Raw genomic sequence first — 22,334 nt, forward strand, 5'->3', positions numbered from 1 at the left:
CTCTGTGCAGCGTGATACACTGGTTCTGTGAATGGTGGTGGCCTGGAAGAACTCAGAGGACTCCTCTATGGAGCACCGATGCTGGCATCTAATACAGCTACACGGAAGGGCGCAGTGCTCTCTTGGCTAATGTACATGGGAGCAGTGCCGGACTGAGGACCACATGGGCCTGGAGCTGAAGTTCATGAAGAACCTATTGTGACCAGTACCAGGAATTTGTGACTAGTGATGTGGAATTCATGACCAGTTATGGATGGGAGATTTGATGTCATTACTAAATCAGCCCCTATAAACAGGATGAGCATGCGTCACTATCGCTCCCCTTGTAACTGATCATTTCATAAACGCATCAGGCAGCGCACCGCACAGAGCGGCGTTTGTACCCCCTGGATCCGCCCAGCAGCAGATATGTAATAAGTAGAGCTTGCGTTTTTATTTTTCCAATCATGTAACGCCGCCCCATGCTCATTTTTTAGTTTTGGTCCGAATTCCTTAATTTCCGTCCACGTATCAGACCTCAGACAGGGAACAAATTGTGAAACCGTGAAAGGTGGAACCGTTATCTGTAATTATCAGTGCATTAGTGGATTCCCTGCCATCCAAGAGAGAACATTTTGTCTGCCAGATTCGTGTTCCAGGAAGCGTTAATGGTTCTCAGAGCGACGTTTTCCAGCCTGCTATAGACACAACAGTTGAAGTATTCTTAGTCAATCTTTCTCAGGATCAGTAAGACAAAGGAGTGACATCACGGATCCTGCCTACTCCCTTCGGCTCAGGAACCATAAAACTAACGCGTTAACAAACGTTAAGTTCCTTCAAGTTAATAAAACTTGGTATCTCCACCTGGACCATCTTCAGGTATACAACACGAAATCAGTAGCCACAGGGCAGCAACTAAAGTTCAGGTTGTAAGCACTGGACAGGGCTAGGAGTCAGATCCTCTAGGAGCCGATGAAAGTGTAGGAAGTAGAAGTCCTATGTAAACAAAGAAACAGGAAAATCTGAAGAGGAAATTCACTGCGTCACAGGACTGAGAGCCTCAGAGCCACTTGTAGCTCCCGTCTCGGCACCAGAGCACTGACCGGCCACCTCAAATGAAACTTCTCTATTTCATAGGTAAGAATCCCTGGGATCAGTATGCTTGGGAATTGTGTCACGAAAACTTTTTTTTGTTTGTATTTTTTGTTTTCCACAACAGAGAATCCAAATGTGATGGTTTTGTGTATGGGAGACTGGGGCAGATATACTAAGCCTTTGAGAGTGATAAAGAGGGACGGAGATAAAGTACCTACCAACCAACCTAACCGCCATGTTACAGGATGTACTAAGCTTTGGAGAGATAAACTGGAGAGTGATAAAGTACAAATCAATTAGCTCCTGTCGTGTTTCAAACACAGTCTGTAACATGGCAATTGGCTGGTACATTACATCTGTCCACTTTATCTCTTTCCAAGGATTAGTTTATAGACCCCAAATCCTGTAATATGGCAGTTAAGAGCTGATTGACTGGTACTTTGTCTTTCTCCACTTTATCTCTCTCCTCCCCCCCTACCCTGTCATTTACACTTTGTGCATTGCCATGCTGTTTCTGAGGTGGGAAGAAAACCAAAAAGAGTAAGTAACTTTGCACTTGGAACAGACCAAGTTGCAATACAAGGGGTGAAAATACATGTATTACGTTTGCATGCAGGGTAAATACCGGCTGCTTTGTATGTAACCTACAAATGCTGGACAGCTTTATATTTTCACCGTAATTCAGATCTACGTTTGGACATGTCCCTCCCAAACTTAAATATTTCTGCACATGTTACATCTGCCCCTCTGCGGGGCAGCATGGTGTTACCCAGACACAGTTACAGTACTTGGACGTTTTCTCCTAACCCAAATCACCCCCTATGTTTGCACGTACTTTAGAGTGAGTTGAACCCTTTAAATCTATTATTATTTTGTTATTGTTATGCTGTGTGCTATAGCTGATGTTAGAAGTGTGGTTATTATCTGGATAATATTAAATACAATAGATTTTGAGGTCATTTATTAGAATTTACAAACCAGATTGTCTGTACTATGCCTGTGCGCCTTGTATGAATTATGTCCCCAGGGGGGATGGGTATAATAAATATAATGGAAGGTACGGTAGTTACTGTAATTACCACCATTATGTCCTTAGTACAGTATATAGAGAGATGGACGCTGTATGTCAACATGTAGAAGTCAACTGAGAAATAATAACTAGTGCGGACTAGATGGCTATTTTGTGCTGTCATTAAACTAATAGGATAACTTTATGAACATACGGCTAAACAGCTGGAAATTCCCAGAATATTGCAATAGTATCTGTCACACATTTACAGTAGGTACTCCTATATACTGCGTACAACAGTATACTGTACCATACACAGTAAAAATAATATTGTGATCCCCCATCCTGCATTTTAATCATCTTCTCTTAGCCGGCCCTTTATATCTCACTATTATATGATGTTTTTGCAGTGTGTGCATTTATATTGCTGGACAAAGGTCAGCAATGTCCGTGGAAGTGTCATGAAAATGCTGAGTGTAAAGTGGAGAAAGAGCTACTAGGCTGCTACTGCGCCGGCGGATACACGGGAGACGGACTTAACTTCTGTGAAGGTACAAAAAAAACAAATCACATTACTAATAAGTGTTTCTACTATCAAAGTAATAGAAAGGAAATCAGTGGAAGCAGCGATGATGATTCTGTTACAGTATTTCTCTCTGTGCACTGCGGTCAGCTTATTGTGTAACACTGTGGGTGTGGGTCTGCTCAGTGGACAGCCCCATTGGTCTCAGTAACCACACATGGGCTAGTTAAAGCTTCTCCTTTCTACAGCTCGTCTGTTTATATGAAAGACCCTATGGAAGCTATAGTACTTATTTTGTGATATAGATGGTTATTAAAAGTAGATTGGGACAAATTAAAAAATGATTTCTGTTTTTGGATTTAAGGCTGTAGGCTATATCTTACCCGGAAAGTCCGATATCTACTTTAAGAGCACAGATTCCCTATTAGTTGTAAAAGCGTTTTGGATAAAGTCTAACGTTTTCGAAATTGGACTGAAATGGACTGAATAAGCCCCTTTACCCAGAATCCTGTTGTGTAGGAAGTACAAGGTAACCCGTTGTTTTCCCTAAACTGTTGTGTGGGTCTACGTTATAGTGTATGCATTGATTTAACTAAAATATTATTTATTATATTCTTATATTGCGCAGCAAATTCCATTGTGCCTTACAATTGGAAACAACAGTGATAGAACAAGACTGGGTAATAACAGACAGACATAGAGGTAGGAAGGCCCTGCTCGCAGCTTACACTCCATAGGGAAATAGGCATTGATACACAAGGATAGATACTATCTATTGCATAATGGTCCACCAGATTGCAGGGGCTCTTAGTAAGCTGTACGATACAGTCACCCAGCAATTCATATCTACCACGGAGGTGTGACTAGCAAGGGCGACACCAGAGGTGGGGCTGCAGCTCAGTTCAACATTCAAATAGGGGAGCCACACCCACTGCCGGTGAGTCAGTGTGAAGTGACAGTTGGTGATAGTTTGCGTGGCTCTTCTATTTGAAATTTGAACTGACCTGCAGCCCCTCCTCTGGAGTCGCCACTGGTGACTAGTCTTGTTGAAGCCATGACCGGTGGTGTGCGTAGGGTGCACATGGGTTGTGTCTAGTGATGAGCGGGTTCGGTTCCTCGGAAACCGAACCCCCCGAACTTCACCCATTTTACACGGGTCCGAGGCATACTCGGATTCTCCCGTATGGCTCGGTTAATCCAAGCACGCCCGAACGTCATCATCCCGTTGTCGGATTCTCGCGAGATTCGGATTCTATATAAGCAGCCGCGCGTCGCCACCATTTTCACTCGTGCATTGGAAATGTTAGGGAGAGGACGTGGCTGGCGTCCTCTCCGTTTATTAATAATATTTGTGCTGCTTATTGCTTAATTGTGGGGACTGGGGAGCAGCTGTATTATATAGGAGGAGTACAGTGCAGAGTTTTGCTGACCAGTGATCACCAGTATACATTGTCTGCCTGAAAAACACTCCATATCTGTGCTCAGTGTGCTGCATATATCTGTGCTCACACTGCTTAATTGTGGGGACTGGGGAGCAGCTGTATTATATATGAGGAGTACAGTGCAGAGTTTTGCTGACCAGTGACCACCAGTATACGTTGTCTGCCTGAAAAACACTCCATATCTGTGCTCAGTGTGCTGCATATATCTGTGCTCACACTGCTTTATTGTGGGGACTGGGGACCACCAGTATATATATAGGAGGAGTACAGTGCAGAGTTTTGCTGACCAGTGACCACCAGTATATGTTGTCTGCCTGAAAAACACTCCATATCTGTGCTCAGTGTGCTGCATATATCTGTGCTCACACTGCTTAATTGTGGGGACTGGGGAGCAGCTGTATTATATATGAGGAGTACAGTGCAGAGTTTTGCTGACCAGTGACCACCAGTATACGTTGTCTGCCTGAAAAACACTCCATATCTGTGCTCAGTGTGCTGCATATATCTGTGCTCACACTGCTTTATTGTGGGGACTGGGGACTACCAGTATATTATATAGGAGGAATACAGTGCAGAGTTTTGCTGACCAGTGACCACCAGTATATATAGCAGTACGGTACGGTAGGCCACTGCTCTACCTACCTCTGTGTCGTCAAGTATACTATCCATCTAGATTCTATACCTGTGGTGCATTTTAGTTTTGCAGTTTGCTGACAGTGACCACCAGTATATACAGCAGTACGGTACGGAAGGCCACTGCTCTACCTACCTCTGTGTCGTCAGGTATACTATCCTTCTAGATTATATACCTGTGGTGCATTTAATTTAGCAGTTTGCTGACAGTGACCACCAGTATATATAGCAGTACGGTACGGAAGGCCACTGCTCTACCTACCTCTGTGTCGTCAAGTATACTATCCATCCATACCTGTGGTGCATTTCAGTTGTGCGCAGTATATATAGTAGTAGGTCATTGCTATTGATACTGGCATATAATTCCACACATTAAAAAATGGAGAACAAAAATGTGGAGGGTAAAATAGGGAAAGATCAAGATCCACTTCCACCTCGTGCTGAAGTTGCTGCCACTAGTCATGGCCGAGACGATGAAATGCCATCAACGTCGTCTGCCAAGGCCGATGCCCAATGTCATAGTAGAGAGCATGTAAAATCTAAAAAACAAAAGTTCAGTAAAATGACCCAAAAATCAAAATTAAAAGCATCTGAGGAGAAGCGTAAACTTGCCAATATGCCATTTACGACACGGAGTGGCAAGGAACGGCTGAGGCCCTGGCCTATGTTCATGGCTAGTGGTTCAGCTTCACATGAGGATGGAAGCACTCATCCTCTCGCTAGAAAACTGCAGTGCCACTCCTACATGGGCCAGGTGTTTGTGTCGGCCAATGTGTCGCTTAGCTTAGTCACACAGCGACCTTTGTGCGCCTCTTTTTTTCTTTGCATCATGTGCTGTTTGGGGACTATTTTTTTGAAGTGCCATCCTGTCTGACACTGCAGTGCCACTCCTAGATGGGCCAGGTGTTTGTGTCAGCCACTTGTGTCGCTTAGCTTAGTCACACAGCGACCTTGGTGCGCCTCTTTTTTTCTTTGCATCATGTGCTGTTTGGGGACTATTTTTTGAAGTGCCATCCTGTCTGACACTGCAGTGCCACTCCTAGATGGGCCCGGTGTTTGTGTCGGCCACTAGGGTCGCTAATCTTACTCACACAGCTACCTCATTGCGCCTCTTTTTTTCTTTGCGTCATGTGCTGTTTGGGGAGGGTTTTTTGGAAGGGACATCCTGCGTGACACTGCAGTGCCACTCCTAGATGGGCCAGGTGTTTGTGTCGGCCACTTGGGTCGCTTAGCTTAGTCACACAGCGACCTTGGTGCGCCTCGTTTTTTCTTTGCATCATGTGTTGTTTTGTGGACTATTTTTTTGAAGTGCCATCCTGCCTGACACTGCAGTGCCACTCCTAGATGGGCCAGGTGCTTGTGTCGGCCACTTGGGTCGCTTAGCTTAGTCACACAGCTACCTCATTGCGCCTCTTTTTTTCTTTGCATCATGTGCTGTTTGGGGACTATTTTTTTGAAGTGCCATCCTGTCTGACACTGCAGTGCCACTCCTAGATGGGCCAGGTGTTTGTGTCGGCCACTTGGGTCTTTGTGTCGGCCACTTGGGTCGCTTAGCTTAGTCACACAGCTACCTCATTGCGCCTCTTTTTTTCTTTGCATCATGTGCTGTTTGGGGACTATTTTTTTGAAATGCCATCCTGTCTGACACTGCAGTGCCACTCCTAGATGGGCCAGGTGTTTGTGTCGGCCACTTGGGTCGCTTAGCTTAGTCATCCAGCGACCTCGGTGCAAATTTTAGGACTAAAAATAATATTGTGAGGTGTGAGGTGTTCAGAATAGACTGGAAATGAGTGGAAATTATGGTTATTGAGGTTAATAATACTATGGGATCAAAATGACCCCCAAATTATATGATTTAAGCTGTTTTTGAGGGTTTTTTGTAAAAAAAAAAAACGAATCCAAAACACACCCGAATCCGACAAAAAAATTTCAGGGAGGTTTTGCCAAAACGCGTCCGAATCCAAAACACGGCCGCGGAACCGAATCCAAAACCAAAACACAAAACCCGAAAAATTTCCGGTGCACATCACTAGTTGTGTCTAGCACCATGGGGGTCATTCCGAGTTGTTCGCTCGCAAGCTGATTTTAGCAGCTTTGCACACGCTAAGCCGCCGCCTACTGGGAGTGACTCTTAGCTTATCAAAATTGCGAACGAAAGATTAGCAGAATAGCGAATAGACACTTCTTAGCAGTTTCTGAGTAGCTCCAGACTTACTCGGCATCTGCGATCAGTTCAGTCAGTTTCGTTCCTGGTTTGACGTCACAAACACACCCAGCGTTCGCCCAGACACTCCTCCGTTTCTCCAGCCACTCCCGCGGCCTGTTTCCGCCCAGAAACACCCACTTCCTGTCAATCACATTACGATCACCAGAACGAAGAAAAAACCTCGTAATTCCGTGAGTAAAATACCTAACTGCATAGCAAATTTACTTGGCGCAGTCGCACTGCGGACATTGCGCATGCGCATTAGCGACTAATCGCTCCGTTGCGAGAAAAAAATAACGAGCGAACAACTCGGAGTGACCCCCCATGTTGGGCCTTTCTGTCAACAATGTCTCAAGCAGATCTTTGTAATGGTGGTCTATGTTCATGGTGTCCGCTTGTTGATCTCACCATTCCTAATCCAAACTAGAGATGAGCGCCTGAAATTTTTCGGGTTTTGTGTTTTGGTTTTGGGTTCGGTTCCGCGGCCGTGTTTTGGGTTCGAACGCGTTTTGGCAAAACCTCACCGAATTATTTTTGTCGGATTCGGGTGTGTTTTGGATTCGGGTGTTTTTTTCCAAAAACACTAAAAAACAGCTTAAATCATAGAATTTGGGGGTCATTTTGATCCCAAAGTATTATTAACCTCAAAAACCTTAATTTACACTCATTTTCAGTCTATTCTGAATACCTCACACCTCACAATATTATTTTTAGTCCTAAAATTTGCACCGAGGTCGCTGTGTGAGTAAGATAAGCGACCCTAGTGGCCGACACAAACACCGGGCCCATCTAGGAGTGGCACTGCAGTGTCACGCAGGATGTCCCTTCCAAAAAACCCTCCCCAAACAGCACATGACGCAAAGAAAAAAAGAGGCGCAATGAGGTAGCTGTGTGAGTAAGATTAGCGACCCTAGTGGCCGACACAAACACCGGGCCCATCTAGGAGTGGCACTGCAGTGTCACGCAGGATGGCCCTTCCAAAAAACCCTCCCCAAACAGCACATGACGCAAAGAAAAAAAGAGGCGCAATGAGGTAGCTGACTGTGTGAGTAAGATTAGCGACCCTAGTGGCCGACACAAACACCGGGCCCATCTAGGAGTGGCACTGCAGTGTCACGCAGGATGTCCCTTCCAAAAAACCCTCCCCAAACAGCACATGACGCAAAGAAAAAAAGAGGCGCAATGAGGTAGCTGACTGTGTGAGTAAGATTAGCGACCCTAGTGGCCGACACAAACACCGGGCCCATCTAGGAGTGGCACTGCAGTGTCACGCAGGATGTCCCTTCCAAAAAACCCTCCCCAATCAGCACATGATGCAAAGAAAAAGAAAAGAAAAAAGAGGTGCAAGATGGAATTATCCTTGGGCCCTCCCACCCACCCTTATGTTGTATAAACAAAACAGGACATGCACACTTTAACCAACCCATCATTTCAGTGACAGGGTCTGCCACACGACTGTGACTGATATGACGGGTTGGTTTGGACCCCCCCCAAAAAAGAAGCAATTAATCTCTCCTTGCACAAACTGGCTCTACAGAGGCAAGATGTCCACCTCATCTTCACCCTCCGATATATCACCGTGTACATCCCCCTCCTCACAGATTATCAATTCGTCCCCACTGGAATCCACCATCTCAGCTCCCTGTGTACTTTGTGGAGGCAATTGCTGCTGGTCAATGTCTCCGCGGAGGAATTGATTATAATTCATTTTAATGAACATCATCTTCTCCACATTTTCTGGATGTAACCTCGTACGCCGATTGCTGACAAGGTGAGCGGCGGCACTAAACACTCTTTCGGAGTACACACTTGTGGGAGGGCAACTTAGGTAGAATAAAGCCAGTTTGTGCAAGGGCCTCCAAATTGCCTCTTTTTCCTGCCAGTATAAGTACGGACTGTGTGACGTGCCTACTTGGATGCGGTCACTCATATAATCCTCCACCATTCTATCAATGTTGAGAGAATCATATGCAGTGACAGTAGACGACATGTCCGTAATCGTTGTCAGGTCCTTCAGTCCGGACCAGATGTCAGCATCAGCAGTCGCTCCAGACTGCCCTGCATCACCGCCAGCGGGTGGGCTCGGAATTCTGAGCCTTTTCCTCGCACCCCCAGTTGCGGGAGAATGTGAAGGAGGAGATGTTGACAGGTCGCGTTCCGCTTGACTTGACAATTTTGTCACCAGCAGGTCTTTCAACCCCAGCAGACCTGTGTCTGCCGGAAAGAGAGATCCAAGGTAGGCTTTAAATCTAGGATCGAGCACGGTGGCCAAAATGTAGTGCTCTGATTTCAACAGATTGACCACCCGTGAATCCTTGTTAAGCGAATTAAGGGCTGCATCCACAAGTCCCACATGCCTAGCGGAATCGCTCCGTGTTAGCTCCTTCTTCAATGCCTCCAGCTTCTTCTGCAAAAGCCTGATGAGGGGAATGACCTGACTCAGGCTGGCAGTGTCTGAACTGACTTCACGTGTGGCAAGTTCAAAGGGCATCAGAACCTTGCACAACGTTGAAATCATTCTCCACTGCACTTGAGACAGGTGCATTCCATCTCCTATATCGTGCTCAATTGTATAGGCTTGAATGGCCTTTTGCTGCTCCTCCAACCTCTGAAGCATACAGAGGGTTGAATTCCACCTCGTTACCACTTCTTGCTTCAGATGATGGCAGGGCAGGTTCAGTAGTTTTTGGTGGTGCTCCAGTCTTCTGTACGTGGTGCCTGTACGCCGAAAGTGTCCCGCAATTCTTCTGGCCACCGACAGCATCTCTTGCACACCCCTGTCGTTTTTTAAAAAATTCTGCACCACCAAATTCAAGGTATGTGCAAAACATGGGACGTGCTGGAATTTGCCCATATTTAATGCACACACAATATTGCTGGCGTTGTCCGATGCCACAAATCCACAGGAGAGTCCAATTGGGGTAAGCCATTCCGCGATGATCTTCCTCAGTTGCCGTAAGAGGTTTTCAGCTGTGTGCGTATTCTGGAAAGCGGTGATACAAAGCGTAGCCTGCCTAGGAAAGAGTTGGCGTTTGCGAGATGCTGCTACTGGTGCCGCCGCTGCTGTTCTTGCGGCGGGAGTCCATACATCTACCCAGTGGGCTGTCACAGTCATATAGTCCTGACCCTGCCCTGCTCCACTTGTCCACATGTCCGTGGTTAAGTGGACATTGGGTACAACTGCATTTTTTAGGACACTGGTGAGTCTTTTTCTGACGTCCGTGTACATTCTCGGTATCGCCTGCCTAGAGAAGTGGAACCTAGATGGTATTTGGTAACGGGGGCACACTGCCTCAATAAATTGTCTAGTTCCCTGTGAACTAACGGCGGATACCGGACGCACGTCTAACACCAACATAGTTGTCAAGGACTCAGTTATCCGCTTTGCAGTAGGATGACTGCTGTGATATTTCATCTTCCTTGCAAAGGACTGTTGAACAGTCAATTGCTTACTGGAAGTAGTACAAGTGGGCTTACGACTTCCCCTCTGGGATGACCATCGACTCCCAGCGGCAACAACAGCAGCGCCAGCAGCAGTAGGCGTTACACGCAAGGATGCATCGGAGGAATCCCAGGCAGGAGAGGACTCATCAGACTTGCCAGTGACATGGCCTGCAGGACTATTGGCATTCCTGGGGAAGGAGGAAATTGACACTGAGGGAGTTGGTGGGGTGGTTTGCGTGAGCTTGGTTACAAGAGGAAGGGATTTACTGGTCAGTGGACTGCTTCCGCTGTCACCCAAAGTTTTTGAACTTGTCACTGACTTATTATGAATGCGCTGCAGGTGACGTATAAGGGAGGATGTTCCGAGGTGGTTAACGTCCTTACCCCTACTTATTACAGCTTGACAAAGGGAACACACGGCTTGACACCTGTTGTCCGCATTTCTGGTGAAATACCTCCACACCGAAGAGCTGATTTTTTTGGTATTTTCACCTGGCATGTCAACGGCCATATTCCTCCCACGGACAACAGGTGTCTCCCCGGGTGCCTGACTTAAACAAACCACCTCACCATCAGAATCCTTCTGGTCAATTTCCTCCCCAGCGCCAGCAACACCCATATCCTCCTCATCCTGGTGTACTTCAACACTGACATCTTCAATCTGACTATCAGGAACTGGACTGCGGGTGCTCCTTCCAGCACTTGCAGGGGGCATGCAAATAGTGGAAGGCGCATGCTCTTCACGTCCAGTGTTGGGAAGGTCAGGCATCGCAAACGACACAATTGGACTCTCCTTGTGGATTTGGGATTTCAAAGAACGCACAGTTCTTTGCGGTGCTTTTGCCAGCTTGAGTCTTTTCAGTTTTCTAGCGAGAGGCTGAGTGCTTCCATCCTCATGTGAAGCTGAACCACTAGCCATGAACATAGGCCAGGGCCTCAGCCGTTCCTTGCCACTCCGTGTGGTAAATGGCATATTGGCAAGTTTACGCTTCTCCTCCGACAATTTTATTTTAGGTTTTGGAGTCCTTTTTTTTCTGATATTTGGTGTTTTGGATTTGACATGCTCTGTACTATGACATTGGGCATCGGCCTTGGCAGACGACGTTGCTGGCATTTCATCGTCTCGGCCATGACTAGTGGCAGCAGCTTCAGCACGAGGTGGAAGTGGATCTTGATCTTTCCCTAATTTTGGAACCTCAACTTTTTTGTTCTCCATATTTTATAGGCAGAACTAAAAGGCACCTCAGGTAAACAATGGAGATGGATGGATTGGATACTAGTATACAATTATGGACGGACTGCCACGGTTAGGTGGTATAAAAAAACCACGGTTAGGTGGTATATATTGTAATACAATTATGGATGGACGGACTGCCTGCCGAGTGCCGACACAGAGGTAGCCACAGCCGTGAACTACCGCACTGTACACTGGTTGATAAAGAGATAGTAGTATACTCGTAACAACTAGTATGACTGACTATGACGGTATAAAGAATGAAAAAAAAACCACGGTTAGGTGGTATATATTGTAATACAATTATGGATGGACGGACTGCCTGCCGAGTTCCGACACAGAGGTAGCCACAGCCGTGAACTACCGCACTGTACACTGGTTGATAAAGAGATAGTAGTATACTCGTAACAACTAGTATGACTGACTATGACGGTATAAAGAATGAAAAAAAAACCACGGTTAGGTGGTATATATTATAATACAATTATGGATGGACGGACTGCCTGCCGACTGCCGACACAGAGGTAGCCACAGCCGTGAACTACCGCACTGTACACTGGTTGATAAAGAGATAGTAGTATACTCGTAACAACTAGTATGACACTATGACGGTATAAAGAATGGAAAAAAAACCACGGTTAGGTGGTATATATTATAATACAATTATGGATGGACGGACTGCCTGCCGACTGCCGACACAGAGGTAGCCACAGCCGTGAACTACCGCACTGTACACTGGTTGATAAAGAGATAGTAGTATACTCGTAACAACTAGTATGACACTATGACGGTATAAAGAATGAAAAAAAAACCACGGTTAGGTGGTATATATTATAATACAATTATGGATGGACGGACTGCCTGCCGAGTGCCGACACAGAGGTAGCCACAGCCGTGAACTACCGCACTGTACACTGGTTGATAAAGAGATAGTAGTATACTCGTAACAACTAGTATGACTGACTATGACGGTATAAAGAATGAAAAAAAAACCACGGTTAGGTGGTATATATTATAATACAATTATGGATGGACGGACTGCCTGCCGACTGCCGACACAGAGGTAGCCACAGCCGTGAACTACCGCACTGTACACTGGTTGATAAAGAGATAGTAGTATACTCGTAACAACTAGTATGACACTATGACGGTATAAAGAATGAAAAAAAAACCACGGTTAGGTGGTATATATTATAATACAATTATGGATGGACGGACTGCCTGCCGACTGCCGACACAGAGGTAGCCACAGCCGTGAACTACCGCACTGTACACTGGTTGATAAAGAGATAGTAGTATACTCGTAACAACTAGTATGACACTATGACGGTATAAAGAATGAAAAAAAAAACACGGTTAGGTGGTATATATTATAATAATACAATTATGGATGGACGGACTGCCTGCCGACTGCCGACACAGAGGTAGCCACAGCCGTGAACTACCGCACTGTACACTGGTTGATAAAGAGATAGTAGTATACTCGTAACAACTAGTATGACTATGACGACGGTATAAAGAAAGAAAAAAAAATACCACGGTTAGGTGGTATATAATTATACAATTATGGATGGACGGACTGCCTGCCGAGTGCCGACTGCCGACACAGAGGTAGCCACAGCCGTGAACTACCGCACTGTACTGTGTCTGCTGCTAATATAGACTGGTTGATAAAGAGATAGTATACAACAATATACTACTATACTGGTGGTCAGGCACTGGTCACCACTAGTCACACTGGCAGTGGCACTCCTGCAGCAAAAGTGTGCACTGTTTAATTTTAAATTAATATAATATTATGTACTCCTGGCTCCTGCTATAACAACCTGCAGTGCTCCCCAGTCTCCCCCACAATTATTATAAGCTTTTATACATTGATGTGCAGCACACTGGGCTGAGCTGAGTGCACACAGACTGAGTCACACTGTGTGACTGCTGTGTATCGTTTTTTTCAGGCAGAGAACGGATATAGCAGAGAACGGATATATTAAATAAAAGTTAACTTAACAACAACTGCACTGGTCACTGTGGTAAACTCTGTCTGCACAATCTCTCTCTCTCTCTCTCTCTTCTAATCTATTCTAATGGAGAGGACGCCAGCCACGTCCTCTCCCTATCAATCTCAATGCACGTGTGAAAATGGCGGCGACGCGCGGCTCCTTATATAGAATCCGAGTCTCGCGAGAATCCGACAGCGTCATGATGACGTTCGGGCGCGCTCGGGTTAACCGAGCAAGGCGGGAAGATCCGAGTCGCTCGGACCCGTGAAAAAAAAAGTGAAGTTCGTGCGGGTTCGGATTCAAAGAAACCGAACCCGCTCATCTCTAATCCAAACCTGGATAAATAGGCGCCAAGGGGTCTATTTACGAAGCAGTTAATAGAGCGGAGAAAAGGGTCAGTGGAGAAGTTACCTATGGCAACCAAACAGATTTGAAAGAAGCCTTTATCAAGTGCATTCTATAAAATATAAGCAAGATGCTAATTGGTTGCCATGGACTGTTTCTCCGCTCTTTTCACTGCTTCATGAACAGACCCCTAAGGGTTCTATTTACTAAGCCTTGGATGGAGATAAGGGGCCTAATTCAGACCTGATTGCTCGCTAGGTTTTTTTTCGCAGTACAGCGTTCTCATAGTCGCCGCCCACCGGGGAGTGTATTTTCGCTGTGTAAGTGTGCGATCGCATGTACAGCCGAGCGACACAAAAATAGTTTGTGCAGTCTCTGCGCAGCCCAGAACTTACTCAGCCGCTGCGATCACTTCAGCCTGTCCGGGCCCGGAATTGACATCAGACACCCGCCTTGCAAACGCCTGGACACGCCTGTGTTTTTCCAACCACTCCCAGAAGATGGTCAGTTGCCACCCACAAACGCCTTCTTCCTGTCAATCTCCTTGCAAACGGCCGTGCGAATGGATTCTTCGCACAAACCCATTGCTGAGCGGCGATCCGCTTTGTACCCGTGCGTCACGCCTGCGCATTGTGGTGCATACACATGCGCAGTTCTGACCTGATCGCATTGGTACAAAAAACGCTAGCAAGTGATCAGGTCTGAATTAAACCCAAAGTGTGTGGAGTCCCAGCCAACCAGCTCCTAACTGTCATTTTTCAAACACAGCCTGTAACATGACAGTTAGAAGCTGATTGGCTGGTACTTTATCTCCATCCAAGTGTGACATGAATTGTTATCATCCTCTGGATCAACTGAGAATCTTCTGGAGATATGGATATTCAAAAACGCCTCTGTACCAGAGCAGTAATTGTATTATTTGTTTATTTACAGTTTCTTGTATAGCGCAGCGTGTTTCGTTGCCCTTTACAATTGTAAACCACTTTGCAGTTTTGATTTATTGCCAGGAAATGGAGATTATTGAAACATTTGGATTTATCAGTAAATAATAGAGATGAGCGGGTTCGGTTTCTCTGAATCCGAACCCGCCAGAACTTCATGTTTTTTTTCACGGGTCCGAGCGACTCGGATCTTCCCGCCTTGCTCGGTTAACCCGAGCGCGCCCGAACGTCATCATGACGCTGTCGGATTCTCGCGAGGCTCGGATTATATCGCGAGACTCGGATTCTATATAAGGAGCCGCGCGTCGCCGCCATTTTCACACGTGCATTGAGATTGATAGGGAGAGGACGTGGCTGGCGTCCTCTCCATTTAGATTATAAGAGACTGAGAGAGATTTACTGGAGCTGACTAGGAGGAGTACTGTTACTGTAGAAGTGTAGAGACTGAGTGGAGAGAGTTTACTAGTGAGGACAGTGCAGTTTACTTTATAATCCGTTCTCTGCCTGAAAAAAGCGATACACAGCACACAGTGACTCAGTCACATACCATATCTGTGTGCACTGCTCAGGCTCAGGCCAGTGTGCTGCATCATCTATTATCTATAATATTATATATATCTGTCTGACTGCTCAGCTCACACAGCTTATAATTGTGGGGGAGACTGGGGAGCACTACTGCAGTGCCAGTTATAGGTTATAGCAGGAGCCAGGAGTACATAATATATTATATAGTGAGTGACCACCAGACACACAGTGCAGTTTATTTAATATATCCGTTCTCTGCCTGAAAAAAGCGATACACACAGTGACTCAGTCAGTCACATACCATATCTGTGTGCACTGCTCAGGCTCAGGCCAGTGTGCTGCATCATCTATTATCTATATATAATATTATATTATATATATCTGTCTGACTGCTCAGCTCACACAGCTTATAATTGTGGGGGAGACTGGGGAGCACTACTGCAGTGCCAGTTATAGGTTATAGCAGGAGCCAGGAGTACATAATATATTATATAGTGAGTGACCACCAGACACACAGTGCAGTTTATTTAATATATCCGTTCTCTGCCTGAAAAAAGCGATACACACAGTGACTCAGTCAGTCACATACCATATCTGTGTGCACTGCTCAGGCTCAGGCCAGTGTGCTGCATCATCTATATATATTATATATCTGTCTGACTGCTCAGCTCACACAGCTTATAATTGTGGGGGAGACTGGGGAGCACTACTGCAGTGCCAGTTATAGGTTATAGCAGGAGCCAGGAGTACATAATATTATATTAAAATTAAACAGTGCACACTTTTGCTGCAGGAGTGCCACTGCCAGTGTGACTAGTGACCAGTGACCTGACCACCAGTATATATAATATTAGTAGTATATTATCTCTTTATCAACCAGTCTATATTAGCAGCAGACACAGTACAGTGCGGTAGTTCACGGCTGTGGCTACCTCTGTGTCGGCACTCGGCAGCCCGTCCATAATTGTATATACCACCTAACCGTGGTTTTTTTTTCTTTCTTTATAGTCATACTAGTTACGAGTATACTATCTCTTTATCAACCAGTCTATATTAGCAGCAGACACAGTACAGTGCGGTAGTTCACGGCTGTGGCTACCTCTGTGTCGGCACTCGGCAGCCCGTCCATAATTGTATATACCACCTAACCGTGGTTTTTTTTTCTTTCTTTATACATACATACTAGTTACGAGTATACTATCTCTTTATCAACCAGTCTATATTAGCAGCAGACACAGTACAGTGCGGTAGTTCACGGCTGTGGCTACCTCTGTGTCGGCACTCGGCAGCCCGTCCATAATTGTATATACCACCTAACCGTGGTTTTTTTTTCTTTCTTTATACATACATACTAGTTACGAGTATACTATCTCTTTATCAACCAGTCTATATATTAGCAGCAGACACAGTACAGTGCGGTAGTTCACGGCTGTGGCTACCTCTGTGTCGGCACTCGGCAGCCCGTCCATAATTGTATATACCACCTAACCGTGGTTTTTTTTTTCTTTCTTTATACATACATACTAGTTACGAGTATACTATCTCTTTATCAACCAGTCTATATTAGCAGCAGACACAGTACAGTGCGGTAGTTCACGGCTGTGGCTACCTCTGTGTCGGCACTCGGCAGCCCGTCCATAATTGTATATACCACCTAACCGTGTTTTTTTTTTCTTTCTTTATACATACATACTAGTTACGAGTATACTATCTCTTTATCAACCAGTCTATATATTAGCAGCAGACACAGTACAGTGCGGTAGTTCACGGCTGTGGCTACCTCTGTGTCGGCACTCGGCAGCCCGTCCATAATTGTATATACCACCTAACCGTGGTTTTTTTTTCTTTCTTTATACATACATACTAGTTACGAGTATACTATCTCTTTATCAACCAGTCTATATATTAGCAGCAGACACAGTACAGTGCGGTAGTTCACGGCTGTGGCTACCTCTGTGTCGGCACTCGGCAGCCCGTCCATAATTGTATATACCACCTAACCGTGGTTTTTTTTTCTTTCTTTATACATACATACTAGTTACGAGTATACTATCTCTTTATCAACCAGTCTATATATTAGCAGCAGACACAGTACAGTGCGGTAGTTCACGGCTGTGGCTACCTCTGTGTCGGCACTCGGCAGCCCGTCCATAATTGTATATACCACCTAACCGTGGTTTTTTTTTCTTTCTTTATACATACATACTAATTACGAGTATACTATCTCTTTATCAACCAGTCTATATATTAGCAGCAGACACAGTACAGTGCGGTAGTTCACGGCTGTGGCTACCTCTGTGTCGGCACTCGGCAGCCCGTCCATAATTGTATATACCACCTAACCGTGGTTTTTTTTTCTTTCTTTATACATACATACTAGTTACGAGTATACTATCTCTTTATCAACCAGTCTATATATTAGCAGCAGACACAGTACAGTGCGGTAGTTCACGGCTGTGGCTACCTCTGTGTCGGCACTCGGCAGCCCGTCCATAATTGTATATACCACCTAACCGTGGTTTTTTTTTCTTTCTTTATACATACATACTAGTTACGAGTATACTATCTCTTTATCAACCAGTCTATATATTAGCAGCAGACACAGTACAGTGCGGTAGTTCACGGCTGTGGCTACCTCTGTGTCGGCACTCGGCAGCCCGTCCATAATTGTATATACCACCTAACCGTGGTTTTTTTTTCTTTCTTTATACATACATACTAGTTACGAGTATACTATCTCTTTATCAACCAGTCTATATATTAGCAGCAGACACAGTACAGTGCGGTAGTTCACGGCTGTGGCTACCTCTGTGTCGGCACTCGGCAGCCCGTCCATAATTGTATATACCACCTAACCGTGGTTTTTTTTTCTTTCTTTATACATACATACTAGTTACGAGTATACTATCTCTTTATCAACCAGTCTATATATTAGCAGCAGACACAGTACAGTGCGGTAGTTCACGGCTGTGGCTACCTCTGTGTCGGCACTCGGCAGCCCGTCCATAATTGTATATACCACCTAACCGTGGTTTTTTTTCTTTCTTTATACATACATACTAGTTACGAGTATACTATCTCTTTATCAACCAGTCTATATATTAGCAGCAGACACAGTACAGTGCGGTAGTTCACGGCTGTGGCTACCTCTGTGTCGGCACTCGGCAGCCCGTCCATAATTGTATATACCACCTAACCGTGGTTTTTTTTTCTTTCTTTATACATACATACTAGTTACGAGTATACTATCTCTTTATCAACCAGTCTATATATTAGCAGCAGACACAGTACAGTGCGGTAGTTCACGGCTGTGGCTACCTCTGTGTCGGCACTCGGCAGCCCGTCCATAATTGTATATACCACCTAACCGTGGTTTTTTTTTCTTTCTTTATACATACATACTAGTTACGAGTATACTATCTCTTTATCAACCAGTCTATATATTAGCAGCAGACACAGTACAGTGCGGTAGTTCACGGCTGTGGCTACCTCTGTGTCGGCACTCGGCAGCCCGTCCATAATTGTATATACCACCTAACCGTGGTTTTTTTTTCTTTCTTTATACATACATACTAGTTACGAGTATACTATCTCTTTATCAACCAGTCTATATATTAGCAGCAGACACAGTACAGTGCGGTAGTTCACGGCTGTGGCTACCTCTGTGTCGGCACTCGGCAGCCCGTCCATAATTGTATATACCACCTAACCGTGGTTTTTTTTTCTTTCTTTATACATACATACTAGTTACGAGTATACTATCTCTTTATCAACCAGTCTATATATTAGCAGCAGACACAGTACAGTGCGGTAGTTCACGGCTGTGGCTACCTCTGTGTCGGCACTCGGCAGCCCGTCCATAATTGTATACTAGTATCCAATCCATCCATCTCCATTGTTTACCTGAGGTGCCTTTTAGTTGTGCCTATTAAAATATGGAGAACAAAAATGTTGAGGTTCCAAAATTAGGGAAATATCAAGATCCACTTCCACCTCGTGCTGAAGCTGCTGCCACTAGTCATGGCCGAGACGATGAAATGCCAGCAACGTCGTCTGCCAAGGCCGATGCCCAATGTCATAGTACAGAGCATGTCAAATCCAAAACACCAAATATCAGTAAAAAAAGGACTCCAAAACCTAAAATAAAATTGTCGGAGGAGAAGCGTAAACTTGCCAATATGCCATTTACCACACGGAGTGGCAAGGAACGGCTGAGGCCCTGGCCTATGTTCATGGCTAGTGGTTCAGCTTCACATGAGGATGGAAGCACTCAGCCTCTCGCTAGAAAAATGAAAAGACTCAAGCTGGCAAAAGCAGCACAGCAAAGAACTGTGCATTCTTCGAAATCCCAAATCCACAAGGAGAGTCCAATTGTGTCGGTTGCGATGCCTGACCTTCCCAACACTGGACGTGAAGAGCATGCGCCTTCCACCATTTGCACGCCCCCTGCAAGTGCTGGAAGGAGCACCCGCAGTCCAGTTCCTGATAGTCAGATTGAAGATGTCAGTGTTGAAGTACACCAGGATGAGGAGGATATGGGTGTTGCTGGCGCTGGGGAGGAAATTGACCAGGAGGATTCTGATGGTGAGGTGGTTTGTTTAAGTCAGGCACCCGGGGAGACACCTGTTGTCCGTGGGAGGAATATGGCCGTTGACATGCCAGGTGAAAATACCAAAAAAATCAGCTCTTCGGTGTGGAGGTATTTCACCAGAAATGCGGACAACATTTGTCAAGCCGTGTGTTCCCTTTGTCAAGCTGTAATAAGTAGGGGTAAGGACGTTAACCACCTCGGAACATCCTCCCTTATACGTCACCTGCAGCGCATTCATCAAAAGTCAGTGACAAGTTCAAAAACTTTGGGTGACAGCGGAAGCAGTCCACTGACCAGTAAATCCCTTCCTCTTGTAACCAAGCTCACGCAAACCACCCCACCAACTCCCTCAGTGTCAATTTCCTCCTTCCCCAGGAATGCCAATAGTCCTGCAGGCCATGTCACTGGCAATTCTGACGAGTCCTCTCCTGCCTGGGATTCCTCCGATGCATCCTTGCGTGTAACGCCTACTGCTGCTGGCGCTGCTGTTGTTGCCGCTGGGAGTCGATGGTCATCCCAGAGGGGAAGTCGTAAGCCCACTTGTACTACTTCCAGTAAGCAATTGACTGTTCAACAGTCCTTTGCGAGGAAGATGAAATATCACAGCAGTCATCCTACTGCAAAGCGGATAACTGAGGCCTTGACAACTATGTTGGTGTTAGACGTGCGTCCGGTATCCGCCGTTAGTTCACAGGGAACTAGACAATTTATTGAGGCAGTGTGCCCCCGTCACCAAATACCATCTAGGTTCCACTTCTCTAGGCAGGCGATACCGAGAATGTACACGGACGTCAGAAAAAGACTCACCAGTGTCCTAAAAAATGCAGTTGTACCCAATGTCCACTTAACCACGGACATGTGGACAAGTGGAGCAGGGCAGGGTCAGGACTATATGACTGTGACAGCCCACTGGGTAGATGTATGGACTCCCGCCGCAAGAACAGCAGCGGCGGCACCAGTAGCAGCATCTCGCAAACGCCAACTCTTTCCTAGGCAGGCTACGCTTTGTATCACCGCTTTCCAGAATACGCACACAGCTGAAAACCTCTTACGGCAACTGAGGAAGATCATCGCGGAATGGCTTACCCCAATTGGACTCTCCTGTGGATTTGTGGCATCGGACAACGCCAGCAATATTGTGTGTGCATTAAATATGGGCAAATTCCAGCACGTCCCATGTTTTGCACATACCTTGAATTTGGTGGTGCAGAATTTTTTAAAAAACGACAGGGGCGTGCAAGAGATGCTGTCGGTGGCCAGAAAAATTGCGGGACACTTTCGGCGTACAGGCACCACGTACAGAAGACTGGAGCACCACCAAAAACTACTGAACCTGCCCTGCCATCATCTGAAGCAAGAAGTGGTAACGAGGTGGAATTCAACCCTCTATATGCTTCAGAGGTTGGAGGAGCAGCAAAAGGCCATTCAAGCCTATACAATTGAGCACGATATAGGAGGTGGAATGCACCTGTCTCAAGTGCAGTGGAGAATGATTTCAACGTTGTGCAAGGTTCTGATGCCCTTTGAACTTGCCACACGTGAAGTCAGTTCAGACACTGCCAGCCTGAGTCAGGTCATTCCCCTCATCAGGCTTTTGCAGAAGAAGCTGGAGGCATTGAAGAAGGAGCTAAAAGGGAGCGATTCCGCTAGGCATGTGGGACTTGTGGATGCAGCCCTTAATTCGCTTAACAAGGATTCACGGGTGGTCAATCTGTTGAAATCAGAGCACTACATTTTGGCCACCGTGCTCGATCCTAGATTTAAAGCCTACCTTGGATCTCTCTTTCCGGCAGACACAAGTCTGCTGGGGTTGAAAGACCTGCTGGTGACAAAATTGTCAAGTCAAGCGGAACGCGACCTGTCAACATCTCCTCCTTCACATTCTCCCGCAACTGGGGGTGCGAGGAAAAGGCTCAGAATTCCGAGCCCACCCGCTGGCGGTGATGCAGGGCAGTCTGGAGCGACTGCTGATGCTGACATCTGGTCCGGACTGAAGGACCTGACAACGATTACGGACATGTCGTCTACTGTCACTGCATATGATTCTCTCAACATTGATAGAATGGTGGAGGATTATATGAGTGACCGCATCCAAGTAGGCACGTCACACAGTCCGTACTTATACTGGCAGGAAAAAGAGGCAATTTGGAGGCCCTTGCACAAACTGGCTTTATTCTACCTAAGTTGCCCTCCCACAAGTGTGTACTCCGAAAGAGTGTTTAGTGCCGCCGCTCACCTTGTCAGCAATCGGCGTACGAGGTTACATCCAGAAAATGTGGAGAAGATGATGTTCATTAAAATGAATTATAATCAATTCCTCCGCGGAGACATTGACCAGCAGCAATTGCCTCCACAAAGTACACAGGG

General features: G+C 45.8%; 1 protein-coding gene across 1 annotated transcript in view; it reads left to right on the top strand.

Moving 5' to 3' along the window:
- The first annotated feature begins 748 nt into the window (after positions 1–748).
- Positions 749–22,334, top strand: part of ADGRL4 (adhesion G protein-coupled receptor L4) — a 243,151-nt gene continuing 221,565 nt past the window's right edge. Inside the window, exons 1-2 of the mRNA XM_063939562.1 lie at positions 749–1,116; positions 2,494–2,634. Coding sequence (XP_063795632.1) covers positions 1,095–1,116; positions 2,494–2,634 — 163 coding nt within the window. The 5' untranslated portion in view covers positions 749–1,094. The remainder of the gene's footprint in view (positions 1,117–2,493; positions 2,635–22,334) is intronic.

This window comes from Pseudophryne corroboree, chromosome 9 (genome assembly GCF_028390025.1).
Source record: "Pseudophryne corroboree isolate aPseCor3 chromosome 9, aPseCor3.hap2, whole genome shotgun sequence".
Classification (NCBI taxonomy): domain Eukaryota; kingdom Metazoa; phylum Chordata; class Amphibia; order Anura; family Myobatrachidae; genus Pseudophryne; species Pseudophryne corroboree.